The 22,777-nt window shown below is 39.5% G+C and overlaps 1 protein-coding gene across 1 annotated transcript; it reads right to left on the reverse strand.

The window, feature by feature from the left end:
* Nucleotides 1–484: 484 nt before the first annotated feature.
* Nucleotides 485–22,492, reverse strand: LOC120798932 (unconventional myosin-VIIa-like; the record flags this gene model as incomplete). Its single annotated transcript, XM_040143725.1, has 48 exons — nucleotides 485–647; nucleotides 826–945; nucleotides 1,152–1,235; nucleotides 1,325–1,441; nucleotides 1,574–1,759; nucleotides 1,873–1,979; nucleotides 2,058–2,145; nucleotides 2,409–2,522; nucleotides 3,171–3,276; nucleotides 4,451–4,606; nucleotides 4,720–4,873; nucleotides 5,065–5,219; nucleotides 5,482–5,591; nucleotides 6,117–6,298; nucleotides 6,482–6,648; nucleotides 6,758–6,884; nucleotides 7,195–7,312; nucleotides 7,482–7,649; nucleotides 8,826–9,053; nucleotides 9,181–9,354; nucleotides 9,606–9,725; nucleotides 10,490–10,616; nucleotides 11,022–11,146; nucleotides 11,230–11,298; nucleotides 11,868–12,023; nucleotides 12,119–12,343; nucleotides 12,461–12,673; nucleotides 12,813–12,929; nucleotides 13,517–13,618; nucleotides 13,734–13,818; nucleotides 14,058–14,152; nucleotides 14,508–14,600; nucleotides 14,791–14,949; nucleotides 16,023–16,157; nucleotides 16,550–16,662; nucleotides 16,748–16,883; nucleotides 16,965–17,175; nucleotides 17,268–17,410; nucleotides 17,678–17,797; nucleotides 17,884–17,960; nucleotides 19,899–20,052; nucleotides 20,158–20,271; nucleotides 20,624–20,766; nucleotides 20,948–21,075; nucleotides 21,206–21,321; nucleotides 21,428–21,496; nucleotides 22,121–22,276; nucleotides 22,376–22,492. Coding segments are annotated over 48 exons (6,402 nt in total), but the record flags the coding sequence as incomplete, so codon positions are not given.
* Nucleotides 22,493–22,777: the final 285 nt, after the last annotated feature.

Consider the following 22,777-nt stretch of genomic DNA (forward strand, 5'->3'; position numbering starts at 1 on the left):
AATGTTTAGTAAACTCCTTTGAAGAATTAATAGGCATTAATGATAAATATTCTAAACATTAGACATGAACAGTAATTTATCTTTCACTATTCTAAGCTAACTTGCTCAGTGAAAAATACTACCAGTAAGAAATGTACAGAATTTCCCACAATTGTCAACAATGATAAAATCACAATGTCTGCAAAAAAATGCTGTAGAGTTGATTGGAACTGAATAAACATTTTTCTCACAAATGATGACTGAATACTATATGTTGTCTCAGAGGATTTCACTTTCAGGTACAATCAAACATTGTTCCGTCTGAGGGTTTTTTCTAACATAAACCGCTATCTTTTAGGCCACTGACATATCGTAAATGTTCAGTGAGTTGGGATTACATGCGTATAGTGTGAAGAATACTGTAGGTCCAATAAACAACGACGCGTAGTAAAAGTAATCTTTATTAGGGACAATTTTGTTGTTTAAAGCATACAAATACGTGAATGTAAAGAAATCAATCAAGAGTGCATATAAATCACAGTAGTTCAGTCTATACTTCTGCTGTCCTTGAGGCCTGAGGGAAACAAGTAGTTCCTCGGGTGGAAGGCCTGTCTCTGCTTCTCATACATGCTGACGTATGATCTAAGAAGGTCCTCCATTGTGTCAGCCTGAAAAAGGAGCAAATGGACGTCTTTCTCAGAAAATGTGTCGTTTCAAAATCACCGCTCTCAAATGGGTTCATTAACACCTATGGACAGACTGATTTACAGAATAATGTGTATCGGCTTCTTTTACAAGAAATATTTTGGCGATATATAAAATTAAATTAAAAAGCCGGCCACTCACCTGCGAGGTTTCACAGGCAAAGGTGATTCCCCTCACCAGGGTGCCGATGGTCATCTGGAACAAGCTGCCTTTGCTGTGGTACTCGGTGATGCGGCTGAACGGGTGTATGACCAGCAGCTCCTAGAAGAGCGACCTTATGATTAAGCTACATTTCTAATAAAAATAAACCACAACAGGATATAATAAACTGAGATGAAATGGAACAGACTAGACTAGAATACGAGAGTGAAATAGAACTCACATGACAAGACTGAATGTATACTGACACTAAAAAGGAAGCAAGCACATATTAAAATGCCTTATATAAGGCTAATTATTGTACATACCTTGTTCTCTGGGTCTATTAAGCTGACTCCTTTCTTGCTGATGGCAATCAAAACTTTTTGCGGGTAGCTAGATTCACACATTTGCTGCAAATGAAATCATAGATAATATGACAAAACAGCTTCCTCAAATTGCTGTCTGCCAACTTTGCTTTCACTTCATCCTGATAACTCACTTTAACTTCAAAGAAGGAACAGCCAAAGGTTGGCCAACTTGAAATGGCACTCAGGAAGGCGATTTTGGCCTCCTGCACCGTCATGCCACTCTGCTTGTTGTAGGAGGAGATGATGTGCTGCAAGTAGAGGAACAAAACACGGCTGAAAAATACTCAGTGAACATCGCTTACTCTGGAAAACATTTACGTAAAATTTTTAAATGAAACAAAAATCAACATGTGTACATTTCTGTACATTTCTTCCTTTACCCTCTTCCATTCTTCGGGGAACATGATTTTTATCTGGTCAGCAGGAACCAGCTCTCTCAGCATCTTGGGGATCATGACAAACTGCGACCTGTCTGAATCTACTTTGCATCTGAACAGCAGCCCACCCAAGGTGATCATGTCCTCTTTGCTGCAATCGTGGTATCCCCGCAGGTACTTAGGCAGCTCCTGCGAGGAAGCAGAACAGAGGACGTGCATCGTGGCGATTCGGCATGTTGAGAATTAGTAAAAAACCATCAGCATGATGAGGAGTGTGTGTGGTTGTAAGTTGGATACTTTACCTGTGGGAAATGGAATGTGAGGTCTGCAACCTGGTCTTTCCCTGGGTTCACATTGAACCATAGCTTCCTCTTAAAGATCACGAGGTAGGGAACATTGGCCTGGTTGCCTGGGAAACAAAACCTGAATTATTAATATGGAGATGAAGTGACATATAAAAACTGAAGGTGTCAGTATGATGTATTACCTTCTTTCACTCTTTTTGCTTTCTTAAAGGAGTCTGCAGTCTCCCTTAAACTGTCAAAGAAATATTTCTGCTCATCCAAGCTCATGATCTAAGAATATAAAAAGAGAATAACACTGATTTGTTATACCTTGGATATCCTGATTTTTTTTCAAAATTCAGTAATGAATGAGAGATTAAAATTATGACCTAATTGTATCAACATAATACGATCATTTTTTCTGTGCAAACCAAACCATTAAATGTCCCCTTAAGCTACACAGAAATCAATATACCAATTATATCTTCATCTTTTCTGTCACGTCAAAATGAAACTAATGGAATTTTAGGAATTGGAATATCAACCAGCCCCACCTTGTTTTGTGTTTTCAGGTAGAGGCCATATCCTTCAGCTGAGCTCAGTTTGAGCTGAGAGGCAATACTGCAGTACAGGTCTTTGATTGTGGTTGTCGACGTTACCTCATATATCTGCACAACAGAAAGGACAGTAAGAAATTAAAATATAACGTGTAATGATATCCAACTTAAAGGAGTAGTTTGACATTTTGGGAAATTCACTTATTCCGCTGTCTTGTCAAGAGTTAGACAAGGGGATTGATACAATTCCCTTGTCTGTATGGTTAATGGGTAGCTGGACCCGGAGCCAGGCAAGCTGTTTTCCCCTGTTTCTAGTCTTTATGCTAAGCTAAGCTAGCCCGCTGCTGGCTACAGGTTTATATCTTACATATAGCATGGCATGTATGGGAGTTGTGTTGATTTTCTCATCTCAGAAGGTGTTCCCAAAATGTTGAATTGTTCCTTTAATTTGGAAATTAAAAATTGGGTTAAAAAAACATAATATGGGGGAAATTTGTGTTTTCCCTTTATTTTGTATACATACAGGATGGATACCAATAACAACAGAATGACCAAAAAAAGACAGAACTAAGGTTGAAATTGAGAAAAAAACAAAATGCAAAGTGAGAAAGAATTCAAAAACTGAAACAGAAACAGAAAGAAGTAATGCCAGATTATATCAATGTCATAATCAACTGCCAAAGCGCTAAAACAGTGCTGATAGTCTGCAGGCTAATGGACTTCTTTTCTCAGTGTTAAGAGGAGAGTGTTTTTTCTTACATCCCTTGTGTCATTTGGGAAATGGACTTTATGGAAGATCAAGGTGCTGTTCTGTTGGATGGCGTCCACTTCTACCAGATGGGGAGGAAGCTTCCTGGGCTCCTTACTGAGGGTACAAAGCACTCAGATAAATTACTATGACATACACACCCTAGAATACTACACATGCCTGAAATAAAGTTTTTTCAAATTGCACAACTTGAAATTGACTATTTAAAATTTCAAGGAGAGAAATTCAGACCAAATAATTTCAGACAGATGGTTTTCAAAGTAAAAAATATTGTGGTGCTATAAATTCAGTGGTGTTTAAATTTCAGCATCAACAATTCAGGAGTGATTTCATTTCACATTTAGGTATTCAGCCGCTGCTAAGATTCAAATTGGAAATTATTTGATTCCATATTTATCCCTTTAAGTAATCTGAGGTTGGAAAAATTCATCTTATTCCTCTCTGTCTGACTGTATCAAAGAATATTTCAACTTCACTCCACCAGTTTTACACATGAAGTGTAGTTACTCATGAGGAGTACTATTTAACCTGTGAATACAGTTGTATAATATCTTCATAGGCTCTGCTTCGAAACGATGGTGCTGACTGAGACTCCACAAAAAAAGGAGTGGACAGCCTCCTGCAGCACAAATCCATTAACATAACAATCCCACTTTTAGTGTAGAAGCGTTTAACGTCTCCTGACAGCTTGTAATCAGATACAAAAAATATGTTACAACTAAACAAGAAAAATATTTAGGGATTTGTAAATTTAATGGAACACTTTCAAAGGGCTAAATTCAGTGCTTTTTAAGACTTTTCTAGACCTGCAGATGCACCCATACTAGGGACGAAAAGTCAAGATATCTCAGCATCTGCTCCATCAATTTCAACTGTCAATTTTGACTCCACCAATTTTCTAGCGCAAACTTCAGTGTAATACAAGATTTTTTGAAGTGCCCCTTTGAAATGATACATTTTATTACAATTTAGTCAGTTCAATAGCATCATTATTGCCTACATATGGACAACTAATTTTTCAGTTTTGGTGATGTAACTAAATGAGGATATAGATGTGATTTCAGTTAACTCAGTCTTTATAGTCCTGATATAGAAATATCTTTTGCAATTTTTTTCTGTAATGTCCCCTATATGTCATGTCTCCAATATGTCATGATTATCCAAACGTCATTCCATATACTTGACTTAAGGACCAGTAACCAACATCACGTGCAGGAAAAATACTATGTCATCTTTGATTTTTCATTTCCGTTTCTATCTCCAGCCTGACCTGCGCATCCCCTGCAGCCGCTGCAGGCAGACGGCAGCCAGCGGGTCTCTGGGCCGCGACTCCAGGAAGCGTTGAGTGTGTTTCATCAAACTCTGACTGGGCGGGAACAAGCCTGAACACAGCCACATCAGCTGCCACCCAAGCTCCATACTCAGCCTGAGAGTGAGGGGGAGCAAGAGAAAGTGGGAAAATGCACAGAGGACTGAATATGTGGCTTCTGATTTTTCTTTAAACTCTTTAAAATACAGAGGTAACCACTGGGAAAGCACCTGTTTTTGTTGCTGGTCATCTGTCTCATAATCTGGCAGTAGATTTCATCCTGCAGGGCTTCATGCTGGGTGGCCGGACCAAAGATCTGGTCAGTCAGCTCTATAGGGCCACGAGCGTGTTTGATGGGGTAGTCACCCATGTACTTCAGGATAGGTAGCAGCGTAGGTCAAGGACTCACATGAACTGTATTAACATTAGACAGAATAAGCTGTCTAATTCCCTGTACACAAACATGATGTTATCTCGATAAAGTATTTCAATATCCTCAAAATGCAAAGAATATGTGTGAAACAAACTCCAAATCTCCTCATCTAAAACAGCAAAGCTAATTTTTCAAAGGATATCAGTGAAGGCGCTGCAGGCCAGGTAGCTGAGGTCAGAGTTACGGACCAGACTCTTCATCAGCGGCTGCTTGAGAGGTTCTCTGGAACAAGCCCACAGCTTCTCCCTACTGACCCCTCTGGATACACCCTGTCGACCCACATCTTTACCTGCCGGCCTGTGATAGGTGGGAACCACAGTGTGAGTGCGGATCAGTGAAATGATCTGGCTTGCTTCTTTTGCCGTTTTTGCTCTTTGTAATATTTAAAAGAATCTGGCAGTCACGTAAAAGTTAAAATAATCGTATGAGGCCTTTCTTGAAATACGCTCAGCATCACTGCTGTTTCAAGTGCACCGCAGATCAAATCTCCAAGCAAACTTATTGTGAGCTAACATTTTAAAAGTCCCAAATGATAAGGTTACTCATAAAATATTATTACCTGAAGTTCTCAAGTGCAAACTCTTTTAGCGAGACAGGAACAACTGTTTCGTTTCTCTGTGGGGAGCTCTGTGCAGCTAAAGGTTTCCTCTGGCCTGGACTCAGCAGTTCCTGAAGGGTCAGAGGCAGTTTGGCAGTTACACCACAAGTGGGGCTCATATGAATCATCATACACATGGATCCACTGCTGCATAGTGCTGAAAACTCACAATTCTGTGGGCGTGAATACAGTTAATTTGATGCATACAATTTATGTTGTTGTAAGTTTGCATATTTCCCTCTTGTTTTTATACACGTTTACTTTCTGTAAACACGAAAAACAATTGAATTTATAGGCCATATTTATATATGGTGCAAATATATAGGACAACCTAACTTATTTTTAAAATCTACTATGTATAGTGTATCACATCATTTACCTGCTCATATTTATTAACAGTATATACCAAAAATTCTTCACTCTATTCTAATGTTTGTATAATTTTTACGAGTGTCTTCTTCTGCTTTAACATAATTATTTTGTATCTGTTGTACGAAACACACCATCTGTCACATTTCTTGCTGTCTCCTACTTCTTTATAATATGTTACCAAATAAAAGATAACTAAAGAGTAGGAGATGTAAAGGAAACTCTACCAGCATTTCTTCAGTAGGCCTAGAGAGAGTTGGCAGAAACTGCACTGTATCCTTATAGACGACACCGCTGCCGCTTGTCCGCTGGTTAGTTGCTTTGATCCAGTTCTCCTCAGAAGAATATTCTTCATCTTTTTCTACCAGCAGCAGGTCACCTCGTTTACAAATCAAGAACATGGGGTCATCTGGAGGAGCACAGAGAGACAGAGAGTCATGAGTGTTTTAGTGCATGTTTGGGTTTTTTTTCCCTGCGTGCTCAGACTTTAGACATATACAAAAAATTTGCATTTTTATATGTTTTTATGCCGTCTTATGTGCAGGTGTATGTGAGCTTACTATCCTATGATGCACATGCTTTAAACTCGTACCTGGTTTACTGGTATCTTGCTGGGCCAGTGCAAACACTGAGTGCTGTCTCAGCCCTTCCAGGGTATTCTCTATCAGTGCAGCCATGTCCACAGCTTCCCTACACTTCAGGACAAAGTCTCCTTGGACTGTGGCCAGACACACTGAATTGGCACTGAAATGGCTGTCACTAGACAGATTTCAAATATTAGAATTTTATTTCTATGATTCTTTTAAAAGACAATTCAAAATGCTTTCCAAGGGAGTAAATTTAAAAAAAATCAAAACGCTACCCATACCTCATCGTGTGCACTCCCTTTACTTCTAGGTAAGAAAGCACAAGGAGTCTCTTCTCTCTCCCATCCATGAAGAAGATGCCACTCCAGTTTACAGCAACAACAAACCTGCTTTTGGGCAAAGGAGGTCCTGCGGACAGATATGGGAATGCAAATGTTTCAGGAGCAGCGTTGTAAGTGATCAGCCATTTCTATAATTGTATCACATATTAACTGCATTACATGGCATTATTCGTCTGCAACAAACTAAGCTGCACTAGGAATAAGTTGTTTAGCCTCTTACAACGTTGAAAAAAAAAACATATAAACCATAATTCCAAGGCATCTTAGGTCATACAGGCACAAAGAAATATGTAATTATATCAAGACCTCCCTAGGTATTGAGGAAATTATATTTTGCGTTGTAAAATACCGCACGTAAAAGCTGCATGTTGACTAACCTGACATCATTGTTACTTCATAAAATCTGGAGAAGTGGAGCGGCCAGTTCTCTCGGGCACTGTCGACCAGTTCCCTTTTAACACTTTCTCTGCTCTGCTTCCCGTTGACATAAGGACCCTGTTTTGGGACCAGCATGTCAGATTTATCTTGAGGTGCCTCCCCCTTATTTTGCTCATAAGATACAGACATAAAACAAAAGAATCCAAATGTCTCAGGGTCTAGCCATCTTTATAAAATACATACAGCAGCCCCTTTTGTCCCTTTGTTTGATGCATGGCCCCTTTACCTGTAAATGCGCTGAGCTGATGAGTTGGATCCATTTTGTCATAGATTTGTTCTCAATAAGCGGGGTGGTGATGCACTCCTCGACCACACTCTGGACGTTCTCTTTGCTGTATGTAGAGCCAAACTTGATGTAATAGTGCTGTGCGACCAGGTGGACATATTCATCCTCCTGAGAGATAAAATACATGTTTATTGGTTACAGTTCACACAAACCGGTTTGGTGAACTGTATTGATATCCACTACAAGGAAGTTGTAGTGGATCCCAACTCTGGTCGCTTTAAGATTCTAAGTACGGCTGGTATTTATTGTTAACTGTCTAGTAAGCTATACGTTAACTTTGAGAAGAGTGGCAATGTAAGAAATCATAAAAGTTAAAACAAGTCCAGAACAAGACTCATTCAATTTATTTTGGGCAAAGCAGAAGGACAACATCTTTGCTTGCTATTTTTCTTTAAATCTGCATGAAGTGATTTTTTTTTTAGTAATTTGGGGTCAGCAGAAACATCTGCAAACACATCACTCAGATATTATCTTCATGTTAGCAAACAGCTGCTTATCTACACATTCAGCAGATGATGAGCAACATCAGCAGTCATTTGGAATTATGTTTCTGACCACCTGACAAATATACATCTAATATTCACTCTACTTTTATATCTGTTTTGCTTTCACCAGCTCCTGAGGGAAATATCTGCCCGTTTAGCTGTTAAATGTTCCACTATGTTCACCAGCTAGTCACTAACTTTGTTTGTCTGCCCTTTGATGCTGATCAGCTAGTGTGAGGTGGGATTATCAGATGTTTTTAGCCGAAAGCAGCCATCTGCTTTGCTGGAAACAAGGGACATTATACTAAAAAAATAAGCTAAAAGATGCTAGAATTCTCAGAAGAGCTGAGGGGAGCTGTGGAGTTGGGTAATAATTCTCTGTGGGTGACCACGTTCACATTACACATGGCTATGTGACCTATTGTTAATATACAAATACTGAATATAGTAGTTTTAAGTTTCACAATGCTAGCAAAACCGATTACTCAGTTTTGATGGCCTTAACCAACCTGGTCGACCAGAGACAAACACCTAATAAGAAGAATTGGATTGGGTTTATTATGATTTTTCTAATAGGCCTTTTAAAGTGCTGCTACTTCTCAATATAAAAAAGTTGCTAAAACAGAACGTAGTGCCAGTTGCTTTGCTTTATTGCTTTTGCAATACTAAATCACAGATATGACAAGTCAAATGTTTTCTCCTTTCACATTTGTCTTTTAGGTTTACATTAGGAACGAAGTTATGATGAGTATATGGTATACTTCTAAGTAAAGGAAGGTGTTTCAGTCCCGAGCCTCACCTTCTCACTGGTGTACTCTCCTGACTTGATTCCCTTGATGACCTGCCTGTAGATTAGGTCTGTGCTGATTGGGTCCTCTGAGCAGTCATGCCAGGGTGTGAACACTTCCTTGCGGAAGGAGAGACTCCAGTGGGTGTCCTTCTCCTCTTTGCCCTGCCTCTTCATCTCTTGCTCACACTGAGACACAGCATCCAACACATGCTTCCCACAGCTGCCCAAAGACCACATCTGGAGATGAAAGACCAATAGGGTTTCAATGAGTGTGGTTCTCCACGATATTTTGCACTAGAATTTAGCACTAGTTATTCAAAATTTAAGAGTTGTGGATTTTTTTAATTCTGTGAGTAAAGCTGACCTTATCATAGAAGCTGATGTACAGGGAGAATCCAGAAGTGTCTTTGAGATCAGTCTTATCAGCCACAGCTTGACAGACTTCAGCAGAGGTGGAGGCTGATTCCAGATGTAGACTGAGGGTACGGCCATCCATTAGAGTCACAGAAACATCTATGGGCTCCTTGAACTTGGCAGCCTGTCAGTGGAGAGAAGGAAGGAGAGACTGGATTGGAATCAAGAAAACAATCCAGTAATTTGGAATTTCACAGCCGGCTAGAGTGACGGATTCTGCTCATTTTTCACAACAGGTACAAATCCGACTTGTAATGATCACAGAAGATCCAACAGTAAACCTGGCCAAGAATTTACTGTCAGTGCCAAGCAGAGAAGTTGCAGACAAAGAAGTTCCCATAACAACAAAAACAAAAACGGAATTCAGCATTTTACCTTTAGCTCTACCCAACAGGGTAACTCTTTTCTCTCTCCATTGGCTGTGGTACGATGCAGGCGCTTAGTGCAATACACTCCATAACCACTTGGCCCTCTGCGGACAAAACTCTCCAAATACTATAGAACAGAGTGGAAAAGAAAAGGCTAAAAATGATGATATGCGGACTTCTTGATGGACATGTGGATATGTGTGCTATTCATGATATACTTAGGTACATCATGAGTAGTACAAGGTTTCAAGCCGAATTTATTTGATACCTCTGCACCTGATGACGAGTCAAACAGTGTACTTTTCCTAATGTAGTAAAGTCGAGACTGTAATAATAGAGGTTCACAGTGTTACGAGTCCTTGGGAGGCAGATACATACAATGATGACGAAATAAATTAAATTAAACGGGGCACGATGTGTATTTACAGTGTAAATACAACCAGAACCTTGTTTAAAGGGACCTTGGGGTGTTCCTTTAAACAAAAATAAATTTCAGCTTATAATAGTTTTAGTTTATATCCTATAATTAGAGGTTCTTTATAGTCTGACTCTTATCTAATGTCTACCTACTTTTTATGATGTTAATCCTGTGTTTTTTCATCATATCTAATCTTACTATTCTGACCGAGTGAATACACCAGGCTGGCGTGACCTGCTAGGTGAAGTAAAAATATTTATCATCCTTATCTCGATTATTTTCAATAAAAGCAAAAGCAACCCCTGACAGTGATTACTGACATTTTAGTTACTAGAAGAATGCTACCCTTAAAAAAAATAGCATTTTTTTTTAATAATTGCGCCATGCAGCCAACAGGAAAAAAGGTCTGGTTACAACAGAGATTCTTTTGATAACAAACTGTTGTATTACTGAATGACTTGCTGCAGACTGACCTTCATGAACAAGTCTGTCGCAGGGAAGATCCCAAGACAGATGGAGAGAAGGGTCCAGCCTTGCATACGGCTCCTCCTGTTCTTGTTTTTCACCAGCTGCTTACAGATCTGGCAGTAAATCTCATCCCTACACAGGCAGAGAAACACGAAAGAAAGGCAACAACAGTAAAAACCATGCTAAAGGAAACAGATACAGTATGAGAAGAACTAAAAAATGAGTGCAACAAGATTTACAGGGTTTATAAAATGTGGTTGAATTTATTTGTAGACATTACATTGTAATTACAGACAAATACTGCAATAATATAACGCAAATATTTTAAAGCCACAATTATAATAGAGGCATTGTTTATATGCAATTTACTTGGATTTATTTACTGGCTTGGAATTTCATCAGTGCTTTTAATATTTTCAAGTGTGCTTTTTCTGATACAAACTTATGCGTGGGGTGTGTCTCCACAGTATACAGGCATTATACCTTTGCAGCTATGATTTTTTTTTTTTCCCACGTGCACAATTACTCCAGTTTTACCGTATGTCTTTTCTCGTCAGACCATATCCGATGATAATGTGCAGCTTTTCCAGGGATGAAAGTGGCCGATCCAGCGTTGGACCTTCTCCAATCAAAATGTCCTCGTCTTCTGTCATGTTCTCTGTCTGATTAAGACGACAACAATAAGAACAATTTGCATACGGCACACAGATTGAATAATAAATATGGTAGCAACATTAGTGCTGACCTCCTCAGGAATAGCCGAGGCTCTTCTGGTTCCACCTCCAAGCTTTTTCTTGTTCTTCCTCAGTATTTTCTATTCAGAAAAGGCACCATAATTAGAGGGAAAACCCATGACTCATGTTTGACTTTAAAGCTGATCCTCTATATTATGCAGTAGCAGAAAAGAAGCTGTTTGCAATAAAATTAGGTCAGTATATCTGGTTTGGCACTATAGCACTGGTTGCCCACAGGTAGCTTTTAACAACTGATCATAACGCTAAATATAATGCTACTCTGAATGGTGGCGGCCTACGTAGGCATACAAATGTTTCATTTCTATCATTATTTTTCGTGGTGGGGTTTAGTATCCCATGGTTCAGGTGCTATATTAGAGGCTTTTCCACTTTGTCCTAATTATAAAACTGTAGAAAAATTCGGTACTTTCATACATTTTATAATCTTTTAATGAATATAGTGAAACAGTGCAGTGCAACAAAAGTCTGGCTTTCTGCAGTTACACCACAGTATTCTGGTATTGGTTTAAGACAACAAAACCCATATAATTTAATTGTTCAGTAAATTATTTATTGTGGCATCTATAAATAACAGCCATTAATCCTGTGTGGCAGCAAAATGTAGTCTTTCTCTTGATATGCACTTTACCTGGTCAAGTCCCACCAGGTGGCTCAGTCTCCTGCCCTGCCTATGAGACAGATGACGCGAGATGGTGCTGGATGCTTGAGATGTTGCATCCAGAGACTTTGGTTCGGGTATGTCCTCCATGAAGCGCAGAATAATCCACCACACAGTCAGGCATGCCTGGAGGAGAATGAAAGGAAATGATACTGACTGTGAGTTAGAAATTTTTGGAGTTCACAGTAAAAAGAAAGCTACCTGTCTCTCAGTCTTCTTACCAGTGCATCACCTTCATCATCATGAGGCAGAAGGGGCTGCTTGAGTCTCTGGGTGATGTGTGTGTGAGTAGTGTTGCCCTGGAAGTGAAGGATGCTGAACTTGTAGAATGAAAACTCGTCGCCGTCGTCATTAAACTCGTCATCATCCTCTTCCAGTGACGGCGTAGGGCTGGTTGACGTTGGAGCGATGACTTCCTCTGCCTCCTCTGACATGTTACACCTCTTCTTGACAGTCACAATAGAGGTCAGAGGTTTTTTTCAGTAACTTAAAAATTCAAGATAAAATGTAGGACATTTATTAATGTGAATTTAGCAGATTACACGAAGGAATTATCAGCTAACCACAAATTCGTCTGATTCTGACACTTTTTGTTCCACCACTTCCACAGCAGGTGCAGGCCGGAGATCATATGAGTTCTCCTCTGCATCCTGTTCAGTGACTTGCTCCGATTCCTCGTCGGCTTGCTGTGACTGGAGGGCAAGTTCCTTCAGTCCCTGCCTAAGCGTCAAGGCTATTTGCTCCCGCTTCTCTTTCTCCAGGCGTAAAGTGAAGGCCTGTGATGGGTTTGGGAGGAGAGAGGATGGAGAAAGCAGGGGTAAAAAAGGGTTCAAGTTCAGAGTACAACCCCCTACACCTATTTCTTGACATTCATTATTTCACAGTATTTCTAGTTTCAAGACTTTCATCCCTTACATTATTCCTCATCTTTTGAGCCGCTCTTCTGGCTAGGAGTCCTCTGGTATGAGCCTGCAGCAGGATGACTGCCTCTCTCTTTTGCTTCCAGCTCTTCCTCATCCTGTAGCCTCGTACCTGCAGATTATTAACTATCTTATCATTAAGGTTTTTGAGATCCAGATCGACTTTATGGATGATGTTTTGCTTCTCTACAATAATAATAAGCAGAATAAGTGTAAAATACATTCAACATCAAAAAATAAAATTTATTTCCATTTTAAAAAATGGTGAAAAAATTTGTATCAAATTTAAAATGCATTTGAAACACTTTAACAACACATGTGGAATGCATTTTAAAAATTCCAAAATATATTATTATTAATGAATAATTATCCAAAATGCATTTCCAATGCACTGTAATACACATAAAATGTATTTAAATTCTACACTTAAAAATTGTTTCAAATTTTTAAAATTATGTCGAAATATATATATAATATATTAAATTTGAAATATCTGAAACACATTCCCAATGCACTGTAATAAATGTAAAACATGCTAAACATACGGTGGGGTCCAAAAGTCTGAGACCACTTTCTCAGATTTGTGGACCTCACTGTATCTTACAATATCTACACTAACCTCTAACCTGGGACATACAAAAATGAATAGACACATTATATTTGAATGATACGTTACTCTACGGAGTCTACAGTACATGCCTGCCTCTGTATGGTGAGTGCTGCTGCTCGCTGTCTTTGGTACTGTAACTGGAGCTTCCGACTACGGATCTTTGATGCCAGACGTTCAAGGCCATGCTTGAGCTAGTTGAAGTAAGAGTGAAAACCAAAGATAAGGTCACTGGATCTGAGATAAGTCTCTTATAAGTAATATCAGATACATGCTCTGAGTTCTATAAACGGTTATTAAGCATCAGACTTTTCTTTGCTCTTTATCTTCTCTGTAAGCTCTCCAGCGCCTCTGCAACACCACAGCTGCCGTTCGCTTCTTCAGAAAACACTTTCTAGAAAAGAGATGAAGCAGAACATTTGAGAAATAAATAGATAAAAAATAAACATACTCATCAATCAGCCACCGTCCATGTCTTTTTCTATAACACCCTGTTTGATTTTGCAACACGTATGCCAATAAAATAACACTATCTGTAGAGACACATACCTGTTATGTTGAGATAATGTAAACGAAGACAATGCATTGTCCCCATGACCTCTTCCAATTTTCAGTTCGTGATCTCTATCTCACCTGTCTTTGTGTCCCAGGACAACCCTCTGGATGATCACAGCCATCCTGCTGAGTTCTTGTTCCCTCAGTCGTTCCAGGACGGCGTCATGGGCATCCTGAAGTAGAATGAAAAAAGATAAATTATTATTTCTAGATTTATCCAGGAAATCTTTTCAATCACAAGCCACAATGTTCCAAGATTAAGTCATCCAAGTCACATGAGAAGCAATTAAATCACAGTCAACTGCAGTGTACAATAATAACTGAACACTGCACAAATCACTAGAGAGACACCATAATGTCAAGATTAAATTCTAGATGCTGGTTTAGTTCAAAATACTGATACTACTTCACCAGTGCCAGTTAATACTGTTCAGTGTTAATCTGCAGTGATGTTCGGCCGCATCATTACATTTTGTGTCCTGTGAAAAGCTGTGGTACAGCATGGTTTGAATTATAAGTTTAATGCACCTTCAGGAAAATCTTGGTCCTGCCTGTTTTCCACTCGTCCTCCTCTTTAATCACTGTCTTGCAGATGGCTTCACAACAGGCAGCAGCTGTCTCCTGGAGAGACAATGAAGTATTTATCTGAGTGCTGAAGAAAGTCTAATGACAGTCTAAATTCCTCCAGGAGGCCATGATAGTGACATTTACTGTAGCATAAACATTTTAAGTTCCATAAATATGAGATTTTATGAAACCAGCAGTTAACAACATCAGGTATAATTATCAATAGGACCACGTCATGACTAACAGTTTTGGGGTCACAGATAGTCGTCTTCAGGAGCACCCTGTAGCGCTTCAGGAATTCCTCAAAGGTGTGGCGAATTGGATACCCCAGATTCCGGATGCGGATGGTGTCCAGCATGCCAGAGTATCTCAGCTGACGCATACACAGCTCTCTGTCAAAGACCTACAAGAGCCGATTAAAGTGGTTGTGAATATTTAGTCTATGTAGGGCTGAGTAGCATTTTTGTCTTCTTCCTTCACAGCAACAGCCAAATTACAGTTTGAAATCCGCCATTTTGTTGACATTATTGGTATATGATTTTCAGGCAAGAGATTTATCTTATTCTGAACAGGATGTTAACTCGACAATGCTAACATGCTGATGTTTAGCTGGCATAATGTTTACCATGTTCACCCACTTAGTTTAGCATGTTAACATGCTAACATTAGATAATTGGCACCAAAAAGTACAGCTGAGATTAAAATGTCATTAGTTCTGCAGATATTTGGTCATAAACCAAAGAACTGGACAAATATAAATTTTGACCAGATGGTGGCGCTACATGAAAAGTTAAGGGCTCACCAAAGTTATCACAATTCATCCAAGGGGAAAATTAATGTGTGTACCAAATTTTATGACAATCCATCCAATAGTTGTCAAGACATTTGACTCAAAACAACATATTTGAATAAAATGGAAGTCACTAGAGGAAAAGTCAGGGGATCTCCAAACTCATTAGGATTCATCCTCTGGGAACCATGATTGTCTGGACAAAATAATGTGCCAATCTATCCAGTAGAGAAAACATCAACCTGCTGATGGTGCTATAAGAAACCTCAGGGGATCAGGATTAGTAGTGTTCATCCTTCAGGGATTATGGATGTCTGTACAAAATTGCCACAATAGCATGGCTAAAAAAAAAACTGAAAAAAAAAACTGTTTGTCTACCCTAGTCCTGTACTTTACACTGTGTGTTAGGAAGTTATATTTTTCAGGAAATTTGCTCAGTTGGTTTATGGCACAAAACAGGAAGAGGTCATTGTTAATTCAGTTAAAGGGCAGATGGTGGGAGGCTGATTGGAAAATTCACTTTATCGTCTTCTAACAAATGCAGACCGGGGGGGGGCATCATCTCAACCCCTCATCTCATTTGTTTATGGTATATAATTGCTCACTTTTACAGTTATGTTTATAAATGCTACACATAGCAACCATTGAGTGTTACTGTGGACATCTACACTGCAGTAGTTGCTCACCTCTGACTGCTTGTCATTGTTGGGTTTGAAGCAGCGGATGAAGAAAGGCTGGCAGGCGGACAAAGCCTTCATGAGGGAGTCCAGAGACTGACGGAACTGACCGCTCAGCGTCGGCACTTGTTTACGTTTGTCAAACTGCACCTGCACGGATGAAATAGAAAAGAAGAAAAAAAATCTCACCATGCCCATTCAGCAACACAGAGACAACTCTGACACCATTGTCGTTATCAATGCATGTCTACTGTATCCCAAAGTAGAACACGCATAAATACCAGAACAAGTGTCAATCTGGAATTGCAGTTTAAAATCCTGTTTTCTGAATAACAATCTGCAAATGAGGTGAGATAATTTACTCTGCATTTGAAACAAGTAAAATTACCTCCCCGTTTACATCATATTTCACTTGAGAAAAGATACTGTATATGTAGCAATATGCAACTAAATGACATGCTGATGAGATTATACTTTCATACCCGTAGAGAGCTCTTCGGTGTAATGATGACCTTCTTGTTGTTTGCAATCTTCACCCCATTGGATGAAAACTCAGTCTCGAATATCTGATGAAGTAGCTTATTGGTGGATATTTCAACCATATTGATTATGTCAAAACTGACAGCATCTTTGTTTTTTTCCAGGAAGCCTTAATGAAAAAAAGAAGAAAATTACTGAGTATCTCATAGCAGAACATTTTATCTTTAGTTGGACTAATTGCAATTTGTTTGTACCTTTCGAGTCATAGTAAACCACGCCTGCAAAGTGTTGAATCCCAAAGTTTGTGTCATATTCACTCTTTGAGGCGATGTAGGTCTTGTTCCCACTATGTTGCTGGTTCATCTTGTTCAGCATAGTGAAGTCTGTGCCCTGTGACCCATCAAATTTCAATTAGAATATTTTACAGTAAAAGGATCAAATAACACTTATCAAACCGCAGCATAGCACCACCTTTGGAAAATTGCTCTCCTCATCAATCAGAGCCAGCAGGTTACAGGGTTTCCCAGCCAGAAGGTCTAGGATCTTCAGATTGTCACCAAATTTTATGTTATTCCATACAATGCCCTCTTTCAGGTACTCCTTCTGCTCCAGCTTGAAGATGTGACCTACGAAGAAGTGTTGGAGCTTCTCATTGGCAAAATTAATGCACAGCTGTTCAAAACTGTAAAACACAGGATGATATTTGTTCAGGTTTAAGTAGCTGTAGAGTTGTAATACACTTAGCCTGAATGATGTGTGAAGAAATGTCCAAACCTGTTTGTGTTGAAGTTCTCAAAGCCAAAGATGTCAAGCAGGCCGATGGTCAGGCAGGAAGACTTGGGGCTGTTGGTCAACTTCTTATAGATGACACTGTTGATTTTCTCAACGATCCATATGAATAGCTTGTTGTAGATAGCCTTAAAGTTACGAAATAGATCACAATTGATTTAGTCTTCTGAGCACTAGTAATGGGTCGAACTAAACTGCGGAATTTTAAGTTGCAACTGCAAGGTTGCTTCGCACTCCTGGATCCCCTGGTAAAAATCACCTCATCCTGCTGAATCTGTATACTGTATGATACAGCAATCAACATGTATAAGGTAATGTTTCTTTCATCTAGGGACAGGATGTAATAAGGGAATACACAACAAACTGCTTTACCATCACTCGCTCTGTTTCATTACCTTTACGAATGCATCTCTACAGTCAGCAGCCTGTTCAGAGCTGAGGGGCTTGGTCACCATCTCCCTGTTGGTCATAAAGGAACGGTGGGTCAAACTTGTTTCCAGAGAACGCTTCTGTACCTGCAGACAGCAGACATAAAAAACGTAATGTTATTTAATGTTTAAGGACAAATCATCTCTCTCTCTCTCTAGATGAGGAAACCCACCTCCAGTAGAGATGCTGCCATGCTGAAATGTTCCGACTTGCTGACATCACTGGTTTCCAGGTTATCTTGAGTGGTGGCTGATGGGAACACAAGAGCAATTGTAACAACAACGATAATTGTTCATTTTGTTACACAGGTCAATCCTACAAAATTATATTACAATGAGCTGGGCATAATCAGTTTATTTGGATATTTGTCAGAAATGTAACTGTACAATTTTGAGGTACTTGTACTTTACTCAAGTATTTAATTTTATGCTACTTATACACTCACAGAAAACTTTATTAGGAACACCATACTAATGCTGGGTAGGGCATCCCTCTGCTCCCAAAACAGCCTTAGTTATTTGTAGCATGGATTCTACAAAATGTTGGAAACGTTCCTTTGAGATTCTCATCCATGATTGCATCACATCATTTCTGCAGATTTGTCAGATTTGTCACATCCCAAAGGTGCTGGTTTCAGGTCTGGTGACTGAAGAGGCCACTGAAGTTCACTGACCTAACTGTCATGTTCATGAAACCAGTTTGAGACGAATTTTGCTTTGTGACACGGTGCATTATCATGCTGGAAGTAGCCATTAGAAGATGGTAAACTGTGGCCATAAAGGGAAGCACATGGTCAGCAACAATACTCAGATAGGCTGTGGCATTCAAACCATGCTTGGTTGGTGGTAAGGGCCCAAAGGTTCCCCACACCATTACACCACCACCACCTGCCTGGAATTTTTACTCAAGGTAGGTTGGGTCCATGGATCCTTGCTGTTGATCTGCGTGCCTCAGCAGAAATCCACATTTATCAGACCAGGCTATATCTCTCCAGTCTTCAACTGTCCAGTTTTGGCGATCCAGTGCCCACTGCAGCCTCAGATTTCTGATCTTGGCTGACAGGAGGGGAACCTGACATGATCTTCTGCTGTGGTATTCAGCCCATCTGCCTCGGGGTTGGATGTGTTGTGCATTCTGAGATTCTTTTCTGCTCACGACAGTTGTAAACAGTGGTTATCTGAGTTACTGCAGCCGATCTGCCCTCTCCAACAAGTCTGACCATTGACCTCTCTTATCAACAAGGCGTTTCCATCCACAGAACTGCTGCTTACTGGATGTTTTTTGTTTTTCACACCATTCTGAGTAAAAACTCTAGATACTCTCGCGCTTGAAAAACCCAGATGAGCAGTTTCAGAAATACTCAAACCAGCCCGTCTGGCACCACCAATCATGCCATGGGCAAAGTCACTAAGATGACATTTTTCCCCCATGATCCCCATGATGTTTGATGTGAACATTAGCTGAAGCGCCATACCTGTATCTGCATGATTTGATGCTGCTACATGATTGGCTGATTGGATAATTACATGAATAAGCCTGTGTACAGGTGTTCCTAATGAAGTTATTGATGACTGTACCACGACTCCAGTACATCTCATTGTGCTTTTTACCCCATTACATTTATTTAGGTTGAGGCTATTTGACCGAACAGTACACGAGTTCAAATTAGCTCCACCTCCGCCAGCTGCAACATGAAATTCTGCTGACACATTAATGTATCACTAATAAGTATCTAATAATATCATAAATAGATTATAATATAACATTGATAAGAGCCTGTTTTTCCGCATAAAAAGTACTTTTATTATTGATATTTTAAGTACATTTTACTGCTAATATTTATGTACTTTTACTTAAGTAACTTTATGAATACAGAAAATTTATCAGTACTAGTGTATTTTACAATGGGGTATTGCTGGTGTTACTCAAGTAAGAGTCTGAATAGTTCTTCCACCGCTGGTTACACCAATTATATTTTGCACTGTAGCTCATTACTGCATGTTTGCTTGTTTTCAGTATTCAATCATAAATAAGGATTAGAGTATAGTTGTGATTTCATGTTGAATGCATACTCAGTTCTATCAACATTTTTGTTGCCACTTTCTTGGCATTAAATAAATCCACTCATTCACTACATTTTACTGAGATAAAACATACGTGCAAACTATACAAAATGCGTATGCTCACCCTTGAAGCAGACGTTTCCAAGGTGTAATATGGCCGCCAGCAGCTTGAGGATTTCCTGACACTGGATTTCCGAGAAGGTCAGGATTTTCATAGCAGTTTGAATACGACTGTAGTCTTTGGCATCGTCCCTGCCTTCACACATGATACAGTCACCCTACCGCATATAAGAGGGAAGGTTTAGATTATTTACAATATTTAGACAATATGTAACTTGTTTGGTTAATGTGACAAAATGAGCTGCAGATAGGTACTGTAATACCTTAGTAAGGAATTTGTATTCTTTAGCATCTCCAAGCCTCAGAGTTTTCTTCTCCTGTGCTGTGATTCCTCTCAACATGCAATAAAACATGTGGTAGTTTCGCTCCTCCAGTGCCTGAGATTGTGGAGGAAGAATAAAATTAATATTGTTCCAAAAGGATAAACTAAACGTGTTTGAAAGGGATCACTTTTCTGTAAGGTGGGTGAAAATGAAAACAGAGACATTAACTAGTGCTGTTTCACACAAAGTCTGTATTTTGTATTTCTCATTACAGTGACTCAAAGGGACAACAGACGACATGAGTGATCTGTTTTCGCCGTAAGCGAGATCTTGTTACCTTGCTTAACACTGATAGCATATTTATTTAACAAGACCTACAATAAATTGTGCACTGTTCTTATAAGTTTACAGTATAGACCTGCCCTCTGGAGAGATAAGAATTAGGTTTTGCACAGAACTGCCTCACCTGATGGCAGACGCGAGACTTCTCCAGAAGATACTGCTCCACACGTGCACCTTCAATCACTCCGTCCTTATTGTAGAAGATCTCAAGATATTTCCCAAAGCGACTGGAGTTGTCATTGCGGATTGTTTTAGCATTTCCAAAAGCTGAATTAAAAACAGAACAGAGAAATCTGAACACATTGCGCTGATTGTTTTTGGATTTCAACCACTTATTCGGTGTATGGGTCATTACTGGATTCTTAAATGAGCCAGTTTATTCGCATCTTATGTAAGTTTTTAAATGCATTTTGATATGTTTTAATGCTCAACTGAAGTACAAGTTTACCTTCTAGTATTGGATTGGACTCCAGGATCTGTTTTTCAATCCTCTGTTCAGAGAGCTCACCACTGACTGCTGCCAAGTACTGCAGGATCAGCTTAGTGCTCTCTGTCTTCCCTGCTCCTGACTCCCCACTGAGGAAAAAATAGAATAAACGGTTTAGTTATCGAGTATCAGTTATCAGGTATTACCCCAACAACATTCATTCTGTTCAGGACTGTCCAGAGGCCATGATGACTTTTTCAGTGAGTTATTTATCCTGACCTGATGATGCAGCACTGGTTCCTCAGATGGCGTGTCATGTTAAAGTAGCAGGACTCAGCGATGGCAAAGATGTGCGGCGGGAGTTCCCCAAGCTTTCGACCATGGTACAACCTAACCTGAAGGACAACAGAATGCACACGTGAAACAAATCACTGCAATTTAAAAAAAAAAAAAAAGATTCAGCTTGTACCTTTATGGTGTAAAAGTCAAGCACAGTCTCACCTGGTCAGCTGAATATATAGGAAAATACTTGTATGGGTTCACTGCTACCAGCACAGAGCCTGTGTAGGTCTGAAAGAAAGAAAAAAATTTGTTGCACAAGACAGTTCAGACTGTCTGGTTAAAATCATTTCCATCTTATGTCATCTAGTCTGTTTTTAAGTTCTACAGCTGTATTGTTCTAAAAAAGGTCATTTCACTCACATTGCAAAAAGCCTATTTCCTTCTTTATCCCTTATGGTTTCTAGCCATGCAGTTCATTTTGTTTTTATTTAGTCAGGTTGTGAGATATTAGCCTCTGAGATCTTTGCTGCCACACTGATACAGAGGAAGTGATTGGAAAAATCACGACAATATGTTTTTCCAGTAACAATGTCTTAAATGAGTGCGAAAGTCCATTCTTGACCTTAGAAACTTTGGAGTCATTTCAGAAATAAATAACTAACTAGCTTTTTGAAGATTGATTGTGATTTAAGTGTAGACTTTCAGCTTTTATCCAAGGGGTTTAACAAAGATGTCAGATTAACCCTTTTGGGAATTACAGCCATTTTTATACATAGTCCCTCTATGTGTGACATCAAATATTATCGGTAATGGCAAGACAGATTTGACAGGCTTTTGACATTTAGGGAATCAGCAGTAGACTAGAGGAATATTTTGCAGTGTGTGTCTGTGTGTGTTACAGATGTGACTTACATAGATGATTCCTTTTTTGTGTCGGAGCAGCAGGTTTCGGAGGAGGCCAGCCTCGGTCATATCCCCCAGTTTTATCATGTCATCCACACCCTCTACTGACGTAGGGTGCATGATCCTGAGGGAGGCTGCTTCCTGCTCTGTGGACAGAATCTGCTCCTGGGAGATGTTAAAGAAAGAAAGAAAAACGAGTTTTTCGGTTTATCCCACTCCAGTGACTTCACTCTGCTCTGTAACGAGCCAGCAAAGGTTGTTTACCTTTCCCTCATCGTCCACAAGTAACCTCTGACCAGATGGTTTTACTTGGACCCTGGCTCCGATGGGTACCCCGATGACAGAGTCCACCCACACCCACTCCCCCTGAAAACGCAGAACAATACAAATATATTAATACATCCACTAACATAGTTTTCTTTCGTTGTCCTTCAGAATACAGAGCTTATGATGGGAATATCTTTATCAGTTTACAGTATTTCCTTTAATGACTGCAGGGAATTGTGACACTAGGTCGAGGAAATAATGAATGACACAGTGCTTTCTGGTAAGCAATAAAAGCTAAAATATCAATAAAACCCATACTCGTAACTCGACAGTCAGTATTGAGGGACTTTTCTTCAGCCTTACCTTTCTCAGCATTGCCAATTGTCAGCTTTCCTATTG

This window comes from Xiphias gladius, chromosome 14 (assembly GCF_016859285.1).
Source record: "Xiphias gladius isolate SHS-SW01 ecotype Sanya breed wild chromosome 14, ASM1685928v1, whole genome shotgun sequence".
Classification (NCBI taxonomy): domain Eukaryota; kingdom Metazoa; phylum Chordata; class Actinopteri; order Istiophoriformes; family Xiphiidae; genus Xiphias; species Xiphias gladius.